General features: G+C 47.2%; 1 protein-coding gene across 3 annotated transcripts; it reads right to left on the bottom strand.

Annotated features, from left to right (window-relative positions):
• Nucleotides 1–1,269: 1,269 nt before the first annotated feature.
• On the bottom strand, nucleotides 1,270–18,371 carry LOC147118202 (protein O-mannosyl-transferase TMTC3-like). 3 transcript variants are annotated; one of them, XM_085984295.1, is made up of 6 exons: nucleotides 18,256–18,371; nucleotides 16,679–16,790; nucleotides 15,553–15,656; nucleotides 10,831–11,000; nucleotides 7,437–7,663; nucleotides 1,270–4,399 (listed from the first exon to the last, which is right to left on the bottom strand). In XM_085984295.1, exons 1-6 carry the CDS (start codon nucleotides 18,268–18,270, stop codon nucleotides 3,576–3,578), a joined length of 1,452 nt encoding a protein of 483 aa, XP_085840421.1. In that variant the 5' UTR covers nucleotides 18,271–18,371; the 3' UTR covers nucleotides 1,270–3,575. The 3 variants fall into 3 exon arrangements, with proteins under 3 accessions (XP_085840421.1, XP_085840422.1, XP_085840423.1); XM_085984296.1 differs by lacking the exon at nucleotides 18,256–18,371 and having other exon boundaries at nucleotides 10,831–11,004; nucleotides 16,679–16,787; XM_085984297.1 differs by lacking the exons at nucleotides 16,679–16,790; nucleotides 18,256–18,371 and having other exon boundaries at nucleotides 10,831–11,004; nucleotides 15,553–16,672.
• Nucleotides 18,372–19,781: the final 1,410 nt, after the last annotated feature.

The raw sequence follows: 19,781 nt of genomic DNA, 5'->3' as shown, positions 1-19,781 counted from the left end.
GTCCAGTGTTATTTCATAGGTAGTTTCTTGATGATGAGATTTATGACAACCGCTGCTCCCAGTTTTTTTTTTTGAGTGTAAGTGCTGGTAATGATTCTGCTGTTCATTGAATTTCTCCTGCCTTCCACCCTATCGCAGACCTTCCCTTTTGTTCTTTTCCTCCCCTCCCTCCCGCCCCACCCAACCCCGCACTCGCTTAAAACCTGTTACATCTGTAACGTTTTCCAGTTCTGACGAAAGGTCACAGACCTGAAACGTTAACTCTGTTCCTCTCTCCACAGATGCTGGCTGACCCGCTGAGTATTTCCAGCTATTTCTGTTTACATTTTTTGATTAGTCTCCATCTTACACCAGACAATCTCTGATTCAGTTTATAACGAGATTCTGCCACGCCGTTATATAATGAGTCAAGTTAACAAGAGACTCTGCTGAGTCAGTTTAGAGCACAGCGCATTTTGGCAAACATCGTTTCAAAAAGCAAGACATAGGACTCTCATCAGCACACGGGCGTTATCAGCCAGACAACAGCCAGGCTCAACAACAACAGCTTGTATTTATATAGCGCCTTTAACGTAGTAAAACGTCCCACGGCGCTGCACAGGAGTATTTTAAGACAACAAATTTGACACCGATCCACATAAGGATAAATTAGGGCAGGTGACCAAAAGCTTGGTCAAAGAGGTAGGTTTTAAGGAGCGTCTTAAAGGAGGAAAGAGAGGTAGAGAGGCGGAGAGGTTTAGGGAGGGAATTCCAGAGCTTAGGGCCCAGGCAACAGAAGGCACGGCCACCAATGGTGGAGCGATTATAATCAGGGATGCTCAAGAGGGCAGAATTAGAGGAGCGCAGATATCTCGGGGTGGGAGGGGGGGGTTGTGGGGCTGGAGGAGATTACGGAGGTAGGGAGGGGCGAGGAGGCCATGGAGGGATTTGAAAACAAGGATGAGAATTTTAAAATGGAGGCGCTGCTTAACCGGGAGCCAATGTAGGTCAGCGAGCACTGGGAGTGATGGGCGAACGGGACTTGTTGCGAGTTAGGATCATCCTCTGCTGCCCTGTTGCTCAATCAGCAACCACCATTTATGACTCCCTGTGACAATCTTCTACCATTGATGCTCTGTTGAAGATTCAGGGAATGAGAGCAGGGCGGTGGGACTGACTTCGGGTTACTTTGGCAAAGCGACAGCACAGGGGCGATGAGTCAAATGTCCTCCTCCTGTGCTGTAACTCGCATGTACTTCCCCTTTAAGAGAGACTGGCCCGAAGTCACAATACTCTGAAATTCAAAACTTTATTTGCATTCAAGCAAAGGCAAAAAAAAACGGTCATCCATTTAAGTGAGAGGTTATACCACGTTAGTCTCAATTAAACACACAGACCAAGACATTATAGTAGTCAACATTTACTAGCCTCGGTTAAAGTGGGCACGTTTCTCGTTTCTCAATCCATCAAAAACTCGGTCAATTCCCTGTGGACTGAAATGGCAAAACTGTGAATAACTCAGAATAAGATTGCAGTGTAAGTTCATCAGCAGAATTTTTGATTTCACCTCACTATATGCAATTCCTGTGACTAGTGTTACACACACTCAAGGTGTCAAAATTAGCTTATTACGATAATTAGTTTGTGATTCCAACACAGCAACTTAACACAAAAATGGAAAACAAGCAAAACTAGAGTTTCACCCAAATGCTAAATTCGATAAATGAATGTAGTATATTTGATTTTTTTAATATATCAGTGCATGGTTTGACTCGCTATAGAAGGCTAAATGTTTATATATACGTCCAACAAGGAAAATAACACAATGCATTTTCCTTTAAAATCTTCCGCTGCTACATAACATTCATATCAGGAGTGGTTTTTCATAACTATAGCAAAGATTCTTTCATTGCCATATTAACTGAGACTTGTGCACAGAAAGGGAAAACTGAGATCTCCAAGCACTGCCCAACACGTGAGGCCAGTGAACAGAACATTCAGCTATATATATATATTATATAAATAAGAGGTTGCGGAAGTGTGCTAAAGGCTGTACAACAATTCCAGGGTTCAAATGGTTCTTTTTGTGCCCCCAGGCAAGAGCCGAGTGTCCCGGGGAACTTTTCTCTTTTTAAACCATCGAAAGAGTCCCAGGTTTCGTAAGACGTGGCTCGCCGGATGTAAAGCTCGCTACCTGTACCGCACAAGAACAGTGCCCCTTAACTGCAGCCTGAAAAGATCACCCCGTACAGCGGTGCACGGTTTCTATGGCACTAACCGTTCCTGTGGCCGAGACTGCCAATTAGTTCTCACTGTGGCCAATCTTGTGCTGTGGAAGAACACAGCCTAAACTCATTCCGTTTATAGGCCGCACGGCCGGCAAGAGAGAGGCCGCTTCCGGCCCGTCAGTCTGGGAGGGATGCCAACCCAGGCCTCAAAAAACCTGTTCTCCTTCCCAGATTTTGTTCCCCTTTCTTTCCTGAGGGTGCGTTGTGGGGTAAAAGAAAGACTTGCATTTTTTTAGTGCCTTTCACGACCTTGGGACGTCCCAAAGCGCTTTACAGCCAATGAAGTACTTTTTTTGAAGTGTAGTCACTGTTATAATGTGGGAAATGTGGCAGCCAATTTGCGCACAGCAAGCTCCCACAAACAGCAATGTGCTAATGACCAGGTGATATTGGTTGAGGGATAAATATTAGCCCAGAACACCACTTAGAACTCCCCAGCTCTTCTTCCAGTAGTGGCCACGGGATCTTTCACGTCCACCCCTAGTCAGCAGACGGGGCCTAGGTTTAAATGTCCGAAAGACAGCTCAACACGTGGCTCATCCATCCTTGTGACTTCTTCAAGAGCGAGCCTGGTCATTCAGCATTGTTCTGGCTGTTAGACCCTTGAGGGGGTTGGGAGAGAGAGGGGAGAAGATTTTTCAGCCAAGCCCCATCCTGTCATGGCATTTATCCACATGCACTTTCCAACAGAGCCACCAAACAATGAACAAGAAGGGGGCACCCCCAGGCAGATTTCCCCCACTCCCTCTGCCCAGAGGCGCCAAGGCCAATTGTGGTGGCGTACCGCTGCCCCGAGTGAAACCAGCTGACTTCTCACATGCCCGGATTTCAACTTGGGAACCTCCTCATCTGTTATGTCCCACATGTTGAGATTCACTTAATCATTGACTCACTGGGGGAAGGACCTGGAAATCTTTTGATCTATTGGACCACCCAGTACCTTTGGGTTTGCGCAAGAACGTCCAAACCCTTGGATTGTGATACAGCCCGGAAATGCAACCTTTTCTAATAGAAGCTGCTTCTTCCAGGCTCTGTACACTGTATGTTTCTACATGAAAGGCAATTGCTTCTAGTTGATGAAGGTGACTGGAGGTAGGAGCCTTGAAGTTTTGTTAAATTAGTGTTTAAATTTTGCATTCAGAAAAACCATTGGTTTTGTTGGTATTAATTACAATTCCTATTTAAGTTACTTTGCATAAAATAACGTTCCCTGCATGGCAGAGAACTGTAAACCATTGTTGCCACAATAATATAGTCAAGTTAAAGGGACGATGATCGTACACATCCTTGGGTTTCCCAATTTTCCTTCTATTCCACGTTCAAAATGCGTTCAATCTCTTCCAGCCGCTTTAAGGCCGCAGCTCGCTTCTTTTCAATCTCTTTGATCTCTTTATTGGACTTTTTCTTTGTCCGTTTGTTCAGTCCATTCTGGGATTGTTTAGAGTTGCTGGGAAGCTCTGCGTAACCTTCGGCACCGTCCATCATTTCAGCAGCTTCACTCCGTTCGCTGCCGCGCCCCTTCAGATTCTTGACCGAGGCTTTCTCCCCCACCCGGTTGGTCGGGGTGATTGCCGCCGAATGCTCTAACAGGCCGCCATTGCCCCGAGCCGCTATCTTGCTGCGCACAATGCTCAGGTGACGAAGGATGTACTCCTCGTCCGGCGCCATGGCCAAGGTCTCGGACAGGCAAGCCTCAGCCCGCGCGAGGTCCCTCTCTTCAAAGTACACCACGCACAGGTTGTGCTTCCCTTGAACGTTGTCGGGGTCGATCTCCAGAATCCTCTCAAAGCACTGCTTGGCTCCTTTAATGTCCTTCCTTTGGTTCATCAGAATATCTCCCTTCAGGATGAGGCCCTTAATGTGATCAGGGTGGTGATGCAGCAAGTCTGCCAGAACGGGAAGAGCTTCCAACTCCATCCCAGTCTGAGAATATAACAAGGCCAGGTTGAACAGCGCGCTGCGAAAACCCGGTTGCACCAAGATGGATTTCTTCATCCAGGATTCAGCTTCGACATTCTGTTTGTCGTCCATGGCAAGCATGCCCAGATTGAAGTATCCATTTGCATCCTCAGGCTCCATTTCCACATAACTCAAAAAACGCTTCTTCGCCTCGGGCCTCAGCCTGGCCTCACCTGTTAAAACACACGGAAAAGGCAAACGCTTCAAGCAAACCATTTTCAGTTCTATTCATTTTCCGCACTTCAATTAACTTGCTAACCAAACCGAGTTCCTGTCAGAAGCACCTGATTGCAACTATGACAAAGATGCCTTCATCATTTGTTGCACCAGAGTTACCTTGAGTGCACATCAGTCTATGGGATATCGAAGACTGGCTCACTGATGTCGCCAGGCAACTTTTACATAGAATGTACGGCACAGAAACAGGCCATTCGGCCCAACTGGTCCATGCCAGTGTTTATGCTCCACACGAGCCTCCTCCCACCCCTCTTCATCTCACCCGGTCAGCTTAACCAGCTATTCCTTTCTTCCTCGTGTGCTTATCTAGCATCCCCTTAAATACATCTATTACTCCTTGGTAGTAGCGACTTCCACATTCTAACCACTCTCTGGGTAAAGAGGTTTCTCCTGAATTCCCTATTGGATTTATTAGCGACTATCTTCACGCACCCGCACCCCCGCCCCCCCCCCACCCCGCTCCCCTTTTAAACGTTATTTTCTCACTCCCAAAGGATGTCAGAGAGGCTGGCAAGCAATCTGTTTCCAGGCCTCTGACGATAATTCAATACCCCGTCGCTAGCCACTCCCCAGCCAACTGCTGCTGACCCAAGTGAAAGAAAGGACTTGCATTTCTATAGCGCCTTTCACATCCTCAGCATCTCCCAAAGTGTTTTACAGCCAATGAAGTACTTTTGAAGTGTAGTCATTGTTGTAAATGTAAGAAATGCAGCAGCCAATTTGCACACAGCAAGGTCCCACAAACAACAATGTGATAATGACCAGATAATCTTTTTATTTTTATTTTTTAAGTGATGTTGATTGAGGCATAAATATTGGCCCCAGGTCACTGGAGAGAACTCCCCTGCTCTTCTTCAAAATAGTGCCATGGGCTCTTTTACATCCACCTGTGAGGGCAGACAGGGCTTCGGTTTAACGTCTCATCTGAAAGACGGCACCTCCGGCAGTGCAGCATTCCCTCAGTAATGCACTGGGAGTCTCAGCCTCAGCCTAGATTTTGTGCTCAAGTCTCTGGAGTGGGATTTTAACCCACGACCTTCTGGCTCAGAAGCGAGGGTGCTGTCCACTGAGCCACGGCTGACACCTAAAGAAGTGTGGCAATGAGACCAGGAAGGATAACAGCACCCACTAAGAGAATACAGAAGGATTTTATTGGACCCGGTAGGAATGATGGCAAAAGATGGCGCCTCCAGCAGTACTGCACTCCATCAGTACTGCACTGGAATGGCAGCTTAGATTGTGCAGTCAGGTCACGGAGTGGGACTTGAACCCACGACCTCGAGATAAGGGACCACACCTTGAGGTAAAGCAAGTGAGAACGTTCTTTTTTTTTTAAATGGAAGAGCTGATAAATGATGCCAAGTGCCCCCCATTACATCCACGAATTGAAAAGTATTGTGCCATACTCTACCTGCTAAGGGAATTGGGCATCTTACCACCACATAAATCCTCCTCTGTCATCAAACAGAAGAATCTAGGGCACGCAACATGTAGATTTGGGGATCAAGTTGAAATTAATCTAAACATTTACAACTTCTAAAGATACTCCAAAAATTCACAAGCCACCTTTTACTCTTTGCCTACCTTAATTTCAAAACACGTTACCTAAATTGCTTAAAAAGCGCCTTCAATTGTGAATTACAGGAAGGCAAAAAGGGGAGAGGTTCAGTGTTCACAAATAAACTTTCCAGCTTTCTGATGTGCGCTGCAGTCAGCTTTTACATCTGCGGGTTCCTGCAATGGGTGCTCAGAATGCTTGATTCAGCTTATTTCTCTATTTCTGTGGGATTTTCACTCCTTTAGAGGATTTTATTCCCTGGCATTTAGAAGGTTAAGGGGTTATCTGATCGAAGTTTTCAAGATATTAAGGGGAACAGATAGGGTAGATAGAGAGAAACTATTTCTGCTGGTTGGGGATTCTAAGACTAGGGGGCACAGTCTAAAAATTAGAGCCAGACCTTTCAGGAGTGAACTTAGGAAACACTCCTACACACAAAGGGTGGTAGAAGTTTGGAACTCTCTTGCTAGATCAATTGTTAATTTTAAATCGGAGATTGATAGCTTTCTGTTAACCAAACGTATTAAGGGATATGGGCCAAAGGCATCCATGATCTCATTGAATGGTGGAGCAGGCTCGAGGGGCTGAATGGCCCCCTCCTGTTCCTATGTTCCTACAACCATGGACTTAATTATTAACCCTCAAAACGTGACATTCCCAACTGTTGATAATAGACACATATCCCGAGAACAGTTCTGGTAGTACTGTGTACAGCTCTGGTCACCACATTACAGGAAGGATGTGATTGCACTAGAGAGGGTACAGAGGCGATTTACCAGGATGTTGCCAGGACTGGAGAATTTTAGCTATGAGGAAAGATTGGATAGGCTGGGGTTGTTTTCTTTGGAACAGAGGAGGCTGAGGGGAGATTGAATTGAGGTGTATAAAATTATGAGGGGCCGAGATAGAGTGGATAGGAAGCACCTATATCTCTTAGAAAAGAGGTCAATAACCAGGGGGCATAGGTTTAAAGTAATTGGTAGAAGGATTAGAGGGGAGTTGAGGAGAACTTTTTTCACCCAGAGGGTGGTGGGGGTCTGGAACTCACTGCCTGAAAGGGTGGTAGAGGCAGAAACCCTCATCACATTTAAAAAGTACTTGGATATGCACTTGAAGTGCCGGAACCTACAGGGCTACGGACCAAGAGCTTGAAAACAGGATTAGGCTGGATAGCTCTTTTTCGGCCGGCACAGATGCGATGGGTCGAATGGCCACCTTCTGTGCCGTAAAGTTCTGCGATTCTATGAGTACTAAGACTTTACAAATAGCAGCTCACAAAATCTCAATGGCTCCCGAGGAGTAAGGTTGAAATGAGCCACAGGCTTAGAACACGGGTTTTACATTCTGCACACGGCCTGGCTTAAACAAAGATCGATTAAACAAAAATTGGTTTTAAGGCTGACTTGCCGATTTACCTGATTCTTGCATTAGCAGCCCCGAGTTAAACAGCGCCAGCTTGTGGTTGGAGCTGATTTCCAGAGCCTGGTTGAAATGTTTCAAGGCTTCGGACGGGTCTTTGAGCTCAATGTAAACAATCGCCAGATTGTACCAGAGGTCAGCGTTGGTCCTGTCCAGTTCCAGGGCCCTTATGTAGGCATCCCTGGCCTCCAAAGGCCTGTCCATCTTCAGAAGCAACTCACCCCTGAGAATTAAGCGTCAAGAACTTAGCAACTCACCCCTGAGAACTTAGCATCAAGAACTTAGCAACTCACCCCTGAGAACTTAGCGTCAAGAACTGAATCACAGAATGGAGCATTGAATTTTCCTGCCACTCGGAGCAGTACAGATTTAAGGAGGAAGAAAACCTGTATTTATATTGCGCCTTTCACAAGCACAGGACGTCCCAAAGCGCTTCACAGCCAATGAAGTACTTTTTGAAGTGTAGTCACTGTTGTAATGTAGGAAACGTGGCAGCCAATCTGTGCACAACAAGCTCCCACAAACTGCAATGTGATAATGACCAGATAATCTGTTTCAGTGATGTTGGTTGAGGGATAAATATTGGCCCAGGACACAGGGGAATAACTTCCCTGCTCTTCCCCAAATAGTGTCGCGGGATCTTTTACGTCCACCCCAAGGGGGCAGACGAGCCTCAGTTTAACGTCTCATCCGAAAGACGGCACCTCCGACAGTGCGGCGCTCCCTCAGCGCTGCACTGGGAACGTCGGTCTAGATTTTTGTGTTCGAGTCTCTGGAGTGGGGGCTTGAACCCGCAACCTTCTGACTGAGAGGCGAGGGCGCCACCCGCTGAGCCACCGCTGACACCCCACTTATTGTGGTTTGTGGAACTGCCTCGTGAACCGAACTGAAGGCTTCCTACCACGCTTTTAATATTTTGAACTGAGTTCGTTGACAAACTGGTGCTGCATGAGGTTGCACCGTGTCTGGATGGGATGGGCCAAATGGCCCAGATGGTCTTCCCATTCCTATTCGTATACTGGTATATAAGTTTTATAGAAACCCCAGCATTCAACCCATTACCTATCTGAAACAGCCTGAGCACCCAGCACATCTACTCTTCAAATAGATTAAATAGTATTTAACTTAGAGTGTTTAACTGAAACGGCTAACTCATATTTTTTAAAAACTAGAAACATGATAATGTTGAACCGCCATTACCAAGATAAAGTTACCAAATGAAATTAACAGTCAGCAGTAAATGCAAAGGATATATTTTCAAATGACAATACATTTGTCAATCCTAAGGAGCCTTTGATTTCTCGGAAATGTTAAAAGCCTCTGAAGTATCAAATGCTGCCCACTGTGACAATACAGACCTACATCTGCGAAAGGAAAAATATGCGGAACAATAATTATGCACAATTTTGTAGTAAATAGAAGGGATCAGTTATTTGGAAATCCTTAAGCTGCTGTATTCACTTTGGCTTCTACCCATATCTTTGCTTCACTGAATATAATACCTTCTTCAGGAAATCTTTTCTCCTCGTTACAAAAAGGAACAAAACCAGTGTTCTAAAATGTTTCTCTTACATGCCCTGGTAATAACTGCATAAACACAAGTTTATAACAGTTAAACCCAAAACCCTATTGATGCTGCGCTCGTAACACACATGAAGCGCGTCAGTCTCGAGCTCCAGCCCAGTCTGTCCCATTCAGTGTCAGCCGTGGCTCAGTGGATAGCGCTCTCGTCTCTGAGTCCGATGATCGTGGGTTCAATTCCCACTCCAGAGACTTGAGCACGAAATCCGAGGGAGCACTGCACTGCCGTCTTTCGGATGAGACGTTAAACCGAGGCCCCGTCTGCTCTCCCAGGTGGACGTAAAAGATTCCACGGCACTATTTCGAAGATGAGCAGCGGAGTTATCCCCGGTGTCCTAGCCAATATTTACCCCCCAATCAAAATCACTAGAACAGATTATCTGGTCATTATTGTGGGAGCTTGCTGTGCGCAAATTGGCTGCCGCGTTTCCTACATTACAACAGTGACTACACTTCATTGGCTGTAAAGTGCTTTGGGACGTCTGGTGGCCGTGAAAGGCGCTACATAAATGTAAGTCTTTCTTTTTTCTTTCTTTAGTAATCCCACCATTTAGAGAAGCTTCCCTTCCCATAAAGACATTCATAGAAATTACTGGACTAGTAATTCAGAGAACGCAAGTTCAAATCCCACCATGGCAGTTACGAGACTTTGAATTCAGTTTTAAAAAATCTGGAAGTAACAAGCTGGTATCAGTAAAAATGGCCATGAAGCTGTCGGAATGCGGTGAAAACCCAACTGGTTCACTAATGCCCTTTAGGGAAGGAAACCTGCCGTCCTTACCCGGTGTGGCCTGTATGTGGCTCCAGTGCACGCCAACATGATTGATTCTTAACTGCCCTTTGGCGTGGCCTAGCGAACCACTTAGTTGCATCAAACTACTATCAACGGTTCAAGAAGGCGGCCCACCACCACCACCTTCTCAGGGCAACTGGGGGTCGGGAATAAATGCCGGCCGTGCCAGCAATGCCCACGTCCCAAAAAAGAAACAGAAAATAAGTCTTCTGTTATAGATTAAGAGGTGACCTAATAGAGGTTTTGAAGTTGATGAGAGGTTTTGATAAGAGTAGATGGAGAAAAACTATTCCCTCTGGCGAGTGGGTCAAAAACCAGAGGTCACAGATTTAAAATCATTGGTAAAAGATCTAGAGGGGAGATGAGGAGAAATGTTTTCACTCAGAGTTGTCGGGACCTGGAACGCTCTATCTCATTGAAACTTATAAAATTCTAACAGGACTAGACAGACTAGATGCAGGAAGGATGTTCCTGATGGTCGGGGAATCCAGAACCAGGGGTCACAGTCTAAGGATAAGGGGTAAGCCATTTAGGACAGAAATGAGGAGGAATTTCTTCACCCAGAGAGTGGTGAACCTGTGGAATTCTCTACCACAGAAGGCAGTGGAGGCCAATTCATTAAATATATTCAAGAAGGAGTTGGATATATTTCTTACGGCTAAAGGGATCAAGGGATAGGGGGAGAAGGCAGGGACAGGGTACTGAATTTGGATGATCAGCCATGATCTCACTGAATGGCGGAGCAGGCTCGAGGGGCCGAATGGCCTACTCCTGCTCCTATCTTCTATGTTTCTATGTTACCTGAAGAGGTGGTGGAAGCTGATTCCATCAATAATTTGAAAAGGGAGTTGGACGATTCTGGAGGACGAGGAACTCACAGGGTTACGGACAAAAAGCAGGGGGGGGGGGGGGGGTGTGGTGGTGGAACGGAGCACAACTGTTCTTTCAAAGAGCCAGCACAGACACGACGGGCCGAATGGCCTCCTTCTGTGCTGCAAGTTTCTGTGCTCCTGTACCTGTTGATGTACGCCTGTTTAAAATCAGGTCTCATACTGATCGCTTGGCGGTACAGTTGGTCGGCCTCCTCCAAGCGAGATTCATTTCCTCGAATCAAATTTGCGAGACTGATGTAAACGTTGAGGTGATTGGGAGCGACGCGAGCGGCGTACTTCTTTCCTGGTATAACCTTTCTCGAGAAAGAAAATATGCAAAAAGTTCACATTTAGCTGGATATCAATTCTGTTGCGAGTTTTTCAAGCTGCATTACAGGTATATACAAGTGTTGGAGTATGCGTTCCAGTAAATATTGGATTATTTCAATGCATACCAGTTACTTGCTCTTGAGGAGCATTTGCACACTGGTTTCCTCTATAAAGCTCTTTGTCCACACACAGACACGCGCACCCAGACGGGAGAGGCACAGACACCCGGGCGGGAGAGGCACAGGCACGCGGACGGGAGAGGCACAGACACGCGGACGGGAGAGGCACAGACACGCGGACGGGAGAGGCACAGACACGCGGACGGGAGAGGCACAGACACGCGGACGGGAGAGGCACAGACACGCGGACGGGAGAGGCACAGACACGCGGACGGGAGAGGCACAGACACGCGGACGGGAGAGGCACAGACACGCGGACGGGAGAGGCACAGACACGCGGACGGGAGAGGCACAGACACGCGGACGGGAGAGGCACAGACACGCGGACGGGAGAGGCACAGACACGCGGACGGGAGAGGCACAGACACGCGGACGGGAGAGGCACAGACACGCGGACGGGAGAGGCACAGACACGCGGACGGGAGAGGCACAGACACGCGGACGGGAGAGGCACAGACACGCGGACGGGAGAGGCACAGACACGCGGACGGGAGAGGCACAGACACGCGGACGGGAGAGGCACAGACACGCGGACGGGAGAGGCACAGACACCCGGACGGGAGAGGCACAGACACCCGGACGGGAGAGGCACAGACACCCGGACGGGAGAGGCACAGACACCCGGACGGGAGAGGCACAGACACCCGGACGGGAGAGGCACAGACACCCGGACGGGAGAGGCACAGACACCCGGACGGGAGAGGCACAGACACCCGGACGGGAGAGGCACAGACACCCGGACGGGAGAGGCACAGACACCCGGACGGGAGAGGCACAGACACCCGGACGGGAGAGACAGGCACCCGGACAGGAGAGGCACAGACACCCGGACGGGAGAGGCACAGACACGCGGACGGGAGAGGCACAGACACGCGGACGGGAGAGGCACAGACACGCGGACGGGAGAGGCACAGACACGCGGACGGGAGAGGCACAGACACGCGGACGGGAGAGGCACAGACACGCGGACGGGAGAGGCACAGACACGCGGACGGGAGAGGCACAGACACGCGGACGGGAGAGGCACAGACACGCGGACGGGAGAGGCACAGACACGCGGACGGGAGAGGCACAGACACGCGGACGGGAGAGGCACAGACACGCGGACGGGAGAGGCACAGACACGCGGACGGGAGAGGCACAGACACGCGGACGGGAGAGGCACAGACACGCGGACGGGAGAGGCACAGACACGCGGACGGGAGAGGCACAGACACGCGGACGGGAGAGGCACAGACACGCGGACGGGAGAGGCACAGACACGCGGACGGGAGAGGCACAGACACGCGGACGGGAGAGGCACAGACACGCGGACGGGAGAGGCACAGACACGCGGACGGGAGAGGCACAGACACGCGGACGGGAGAGGCACAGACACGCGGACGGGAGAGGCACAGACACGCGGACGGGAGAGGCACAGACACGCGGACGGGAGAGGCACAGACACGCGGACGGGAGAGGCACAGACACGCGGACGGGAGAGGCACAGACACGCGGACGGGAGAGGCACAGACACGCGGACGGGAGAGGCACAGACACGCGGACGGGAGAGGCACAGACACGCGGACGGGAGAGGCACAGACACGCGGACGGGAGAGGCACAGACACGCGGACGGGAGAGGCACAGACACCCGGACGGGAGAGGCACAGACACCCGGACGGGAGAGGCACAGACACCCGGACGGGAGAGGCACAGACACCCGGACGGGAGAGACAGGCACCCGGACAGGAGAGGCACAGACACCCAGATGGGAGAGGCACAGACACCCAGACGGGAGAGACAGGCACCCGGACGGGAGAGGCAGGCACGCAGACTCAGACAGAGAGACTCGCACACCATGCATGACGGACACTAATATAAACAAATGATCAACAACATTTCACACAATAACGCCAAACATCATTACCAAACAGTTTGCAGGGCTTCTTTTTAAAGTCTAAATATGCTAACAGGGACCACAAAGAGGAAACTAGTTTTACAATAATATGGAAGTGGCTTAGATAAATGTCACTCCATTATTTAGGAAGGACGGGAGAGAAAAAAACAGGTAACTACAGTCCCGTCAGTTTAACGTCAGCTGTGGGGAAGCTACAAGAATCTGTCATTAGGGATAGAGTGACTGCGTATTTGATCAAAGAGGAGCTGATCAGAGAAAGCCAGTACGGTTTTGTTAAAGGTATGTTATGTCTGACTAACCTAGTTCAATTTTTTGAGTAATTAATAAGGTTGATAAGGGAGTGTCTATGGACGTTATCTATATGGACTTCTAGAAGGCATTCGATAAGGTTCCACACAAGAGATTAACAAAAATGAGTGCACACAGAATTGGAGGTCGCCTTTTGACTTGGCTTTGAAATTGGTTGGGAGGTAAGGATGAAGGGTACGAACTCTGACTGGCAGGATGTGACAGGTGGTGCTCCCCAGGGATCTGTTATGGGGCCTCAACTTTTCACCATATTTATCAATGACTTGGATGAAGGAATAGTGAGTTGTATATCCAAGTTTGCTGACAACACCAAGTTAGGAGGGACAGTAAGTAGGGCAGGTGGGAGCAGAAAGTTGCAAAGGGACATACAGGAAACTCTCGTTTAAACGGCACCTAAATATCCGGAATTCTCTATTAACCGGCAAAATTCATACTCCGAAAACACCTCAATAACCGGAAATGTGGCCGAGTCCGAGTCTCCCGCGGTGGCCGAGTTAGTCAGTGGGGGTAGTTCTCCAAACTGCCACTACTCGGCTTCTTGGCGCCGTCGGAAGTCCGAACACCTCAATAACAGGAGTCTGACTCTTTGTTTGTTAAAAATAGTCTCGGTAGATAACCCTCTCCGTCATCCGGAATTTTTAATCAACCGGCACCATCCCGGTCCCGTCGGTGCCGGATACCAAAGAGTTTCCTGTAGGTAGATTAAGTGAGCGGGCAAAACTGTGGCAAGTGGAGTTCAATGTGGGCAGGTGTGTGAGGTCATCCACTTTGAACACAAGAAAGATAAATTGGAGGATTTTCAAAATAGTGAGAAACTGGGAGCTGTAGAGGAGCAAAGTGATTTGGGAGTCCATGTACACAAATCATTAAAAGCCAGTGCACAGGTACAAAATGTAATCAAAAAGGTTAATGGAAGGTTGGCCGTTATTTGAATACAAAGGGGAGAAAGTTATGCATCAGTTGTACAGAGCCTTGGTCAGACTACATCTAGAGCACTGTGTTCAGTTCTGGGCACAGCACCTCAGGAAGAATATACAGGAAACTTTCGACTTACCGGCACCTAAATAACCGGAAATCTCGGTTAACCGGCAAAATTCAGGAGTAGGTTCAGGTAACTTTTATTACTTGCCTTCCTCCATTTGTTGCTGTGCAAGGGTGTGGCTGCAGCTGTTGCTAAGCTACAGAGACGCTTGCAACTTGTGGCCATTGTTCTGAAGCTGAGGGTTTGTTGCTTTATACGGAGCTCTACGCTCCGTATCTTTTACTATAGCTTTCGGTTATCTGGAATTTTTGATGAACCGGCACCACGTCGGTCCCATCCGTGCCGGATAAAAAAAAGTTTCCTGTACTGGCCTTGGAGGGGGCGCAGTGCCATTTCACCAGAATGGCACCGGCCGGGGCTTAGAGGGTTAAATTATGAAGACAGGTTTCATAAACTTGGCTTGTATCCTCTTGCATATAGAAGATTAAGGGGTGAACTGACCTGGGTGTTTAAATGTTAAAAGGATTCGATAGGGTAGGTACAAAGAAGCTATTTTCTCTGGTGGGGAAATCAAGAATAACGGGGCATAACGTTAAAATCAGAGCCAGGCCAATCAGGAATAAAATCAGGAAAAACTTGTTCACACAAAGGGTGGCAGAAATGTGAAATTCTCTGCCCCAAAAGGCTATGGGTGCTGGGGGACAATTGGAGCTTTCAAGACCGAGATCGATAGATTTATGTTCGGTAAGTGTATAAAGGGACATGGAGCAAAGGTGGGGAAATGGAGTTGAGGTGTGGATCAGCCGTGATCTAATTGAATGGTGGAGCAGGCTCGAGAGGTTGGATGGTCTCCTCCTGCTCCTAATGTTCTAATAAAAGGTAATTTTACAGGAGGTTTTGTTAAGCCCTGATGATTGCTAAGCAGACTTTTTGTAATTAATAAAAAGCAGCATGGGGAACTTCTGACATCCTTCACACTTCTGAATTGAGTGAGATAACTACAATATCAAAGACAGTGCAATATCAGCCAGGAGTGGCCAGGAGTAACTGCACCTTTGATGCCTGGCGATAGTGAATAACTGAATACAAGTACACTCCATTATGTGACCTGCCTAACACAAACCAATTTGACGCAAGATTTCCTTGATCATCCAAAGACTCAGCCTACCTGTGGCATAAGGGATTTTGCCAGCATGTAGGCATCTTCCGCTTCTTTGGTATTGTTCAGGTTTTTGTAGGTCCTTCCAACATTCATATGGGCACCAATATCATCTTTGCAATAAGGTGAAACAATAAAACACACCACATTGCGTTAGCAAAACTAATCCAATGTTCTACTGCCTTTATATACTTATCCAACCTGAAATGCATTACAGGTATGGCTCATACGTGGCCCTAGTCTCACATGCAGGCACTAGCCCTGAAATATGAGTAGCATTATGAGTGACGGACTGACACAGTCCAGTTCACAAAGTAATAGATCAGGAAGCGAAAAAAAAACCCAATTAGGCTTAAATACAGCAATGCGCAGTGAAAGAATGCCCTTAGTCCACCTGGTATTTATAGTGAATTTGGGATCGGTTTCAGATCTTTTATTAATACAGGATGGAAAAGAAATAAAATCACATTGTTGCCGATTATGTTTCACCAGACACTTTACTTGCCAACATTTTATATTTCACTTTAACCCTTCACCTGATTTTTTTCTTGCATTTTTGAATTATTTATTTGTCTACCTATTAATTTAGCTGAGATCAGATTTGTGCCGATACAAAAATTTGTTCATTCTTTCTGGTCTAGTATCTCAAATGGGTAAGTACCAATGCTCCCTCTCAGCCGCAAGGCCGCACAGTAATGGGAAAGGTCCCGCGCAGGCTGCTCACCGGCTTCTCCGTTGTAATGCTAAACATTCCGCACGCATGGAATTTAAAGGGACCGCGCAGTAAAAGAAACAGGCCGCGCAGGACAAGGCGCAGCTTCCAGGGTACATTGGTAAGTACATCAGCTAGTTTGTTCTACAAACCTCCACTCATGGCCTCCACACGAGTGTCGGGTTAGATTTGGCATTGTGTGTGCTGTAGCAAAACACAAGAAATCCCAATGACACTCACACATGTTTGCAATGTGCAAGTGTGCACTTAATGGACCATGTGTTCAGTCAGCCCAGCCAAAGTCAACTCAAGTTGTAAAAGATCCAAGCTCCCATTTCCTATCTCAAGTCAACAATCACCAGAAGGGATAACGCCCATGTGAAGCTGCATAAGTATTTTACAACTTAATTGAGACCGAGTTACCTGGTTGAACCCTTGTGGCTTGAATGAAGTACTTCAAAGCTTTCCCATAGTTATGCTCATTTTCCAAGGCATGTCCCACATTATTCCAAAGTTTCGCATTGTTTTTATTGACCTTTAATTTTAAAAAATAGCGCAATCACAGTCTTGGAGCAGAACTACCAAAGGATGCCAAATCCCTGTGCAACTACTTTGAAGCAGAACGCCAAACGAATTTACATTATAACTATTGACTCCTTTTGCCCAAAGTTCCCACAGATACGAAGCCCAAAGTAATACTGAATAGTCAAAACACACAAATCAGAGCAAAAGTTAACATTTACAAGTGGACATTGATCCTCTGAGGACTGCAACAACCTTTTGTATCAAAATTTATAGAATCAGAGAATGATACAGCACAGGAGGAGGCCATTCGGCCCATCGTGCCTGTGCCGGCTCTTTGGTAGAGCTCTCCAATTAGTCCCACTCCCCCCTGCTCTTTCCCCATAGCCCTGTAAATGTTTTTCCCTTCAAGTATTTATCCAATTCCCTTTTGAAAGTTATTATTGAATCTGCTTCCACCGCTCTTTCAGGCAGCGCGTTCCAGATCACAACTCGCAGTAATAAAAATTGTTCCCTCCTGTCGCCTCTGGTTCTTTTGCTAATCACCTTCACTCTGTGTCCTCTGGTTACCGACCCTTCTGCCACTTGAAACAGTTTCTCCTTATTTACTCTCATCAAAACCATTCATGATTTTGAACACCTCTATCAAATCTCCTCTTAACCTTCTCTGCTCTAAGGAGAACAACCCCAGCTTCTACAGTCTCTCCCCATAAGTGAAGTCCCACATCCCTGGCACCATTCCAGTAAATCTCCTCCGCACCCTCTCCAAGGCCTTGACATCCTTCCTAAAGTGTGGTGCCCAAAACTGATCACAATACGCCAGCTGAGGACTAACCAGTGTTTCATAAATGTTTAGCATAACTTCTTTGCTTTTGTACTCTATGCCTCTATTAACAAAGCCAAGGATCCCATATGCTTTTTTAAAAACAGTGTTCTCAACTTATCCTGCCACTAGTTGAGTACATACAAAATTGCAGATTAAAATAGATTTTTCCATGTACCACTTTCAAAAGAAATTGGTTGCATCTTACAGTTTATAGTTAATTCCACTTTGTCATGTTTAGCTGCAGTGGGATAAAGGAAGATGCTCTCTGAAAGGAGAAAGCGTTAAGAGTCATTAAAGGACACCCAACAACTTTGGGGGGGGGGGGGGGGGGGGGAAACATAAGCTAACTTGTACTCAAACAACAACAATAAATGCTGGAAATCCTCAGCCGGTCAGGCAGCATCGTGGAGAGAGAAACAGAGTTAACGTTTCAGAACAGTTCTGACGAAGGGTCATCGACCTGAAACGTTAACTCTGTTTCTCTCTCCGCGGATGATGCCTGACCGGCTGAGTGTTTCCAGCATTTTCTGTTGTTATTTCAGATTTCCAGCATCCGCAGTATTTTCCTATTAAAAATGCACTCAATCTTCTGGACCAAGGCTCCTTTCAAGCACATCTCTCCCTCCCCATTCCAAACAAAATCCCATCATACCTTCAGACCAGACATGAATAGGGTGTACTCAGATTCCCAATCCCAATTTCTGTAAATTGTTTTACTGGTATGAGCAACAAGTAGAATCGTCAAACCAATCCATGACAGCTTCTTTAGATTCCTAAAAAAAAGGACATTAAGAAAAAAAGTCAGTGACCTGGCAAAATACATACTGTAGCATTTTTACATAGCGTTTGCCCAATTGAATAGGGCTCAGAGTAGAATCAGTTCCTATAGCAAAAAAACCCTTCTAAATACTGGCCTCAAGCTGCTTACAGCAACATAAAGTCTTTCGGATGAGATGTTAAACCGAGGCCCCGTCTGCCCTCTCAGGTGGACGTAAAAGATCCCAAGGAACTATTCCGAAGAGCAGGGGGGTTCTCCCTGGTGCCCTGGCCAATATTTATCCCTCAATCAATATCACGAAAAAAAAAAACAGATTATCTGGTCATTATCTCATTGCTGTTTGTGGGAGCTTGCTGTGCGCAAATTGGCTGCCGCGTTTCCGACATTACAACAGGGACTACACTTCAAAAGTAATTAATTGGCTGTAAAGCGACTTGGGATCTCCTGAAGTCGTGAAAGGCGCTTTTTAGATGCAAGTTATTTGTTTCTTTTTACTGCCCGCTCCAAAACTCCTGTGTTGAACTCTCCTCCCCAGTGTCCAATTTTTTTTCTTTATTCATTCAGGGGAAGTGGGTGTCGCTGGCAAGGCCAGCATTTATTGCCCATCCCTAATTGCCCTCGAGAAAGCCGCCTTCTTGAACCGCTGCAGTCCGTGTAGTGAAGGTACTCCCACAGTGTTGGTAGGCAGGGAGTTGTAGGATTTTGACCCAGCGACGATGAAGGAATGGCGATATTTGAATCCGGTGACTAGTTTGATGCCGGGAGGTCCGTCCGGTTTTATTATTATTATAGTTTTTCATGGCGGTTTTGCTACAATCGAGTGGCCATTTCAGAGGACTGTTATGAGTCAACCACATTACTGTGGGTCTGGAGTCACATATAGGCCGGACCGGGTAAGGACGGCAGATTTCCTTCCCTAAAGGACATTAGTGAACCAGATGGGTTTTTACAACAATAGTTTTGCGGTCACCATGAAACTTACAGCACAGGAACAGGCTGATCTACGCCAGTGTTTATGCTACACACAAGCTAGCTTTTTATTCCAGATTTATTTAATGAATTGAATTTAAATTCCCCAGCTGCCCTGGATCATTAGTCCAGGCCGCTGGATTATTGGTCCAGTAACATAATCACTACGCTACCGTACCTCCTGAAGCCAGTCCAAAGCCTCAAGATAGTCTCAGTGTTTGCCAAAATATGATGCACTGTCAACCCAATGACTTCACCAACCAGAGATGCTAGTTTTTGAGGCACAAAAATTATCTCTCACTGGCACAAAAATTAATTGCCATTCATTAAGAAGTTGAATTTATATAGCACCTGACCATGTCTCTGAAACTCACTTCACAAAGAATTGGACACAGCAAGGACCTGCAAACAGCAGTGGCATGAATGGTCAG

This window comes from Somniosus microcephalus, chromosome 4, assembly GCF_052327205.1.
Source record: "Somniosus microcephalus isolate GS21.2 chromosome 4, FLI_Smic_1.0, whole genome shotgun sequence".
NCBI lineage: Eukaryota > Metazoa > Chordata > Chondrichthyes > Squaliformes > Somniosidae > Somniosus > Somniosus microcephalus.
The sequence above is the reverse complement of the archived record's forward strand: the minus strand, read 5'-3'. Positions and strand labels throughout refer to the sequence as shown.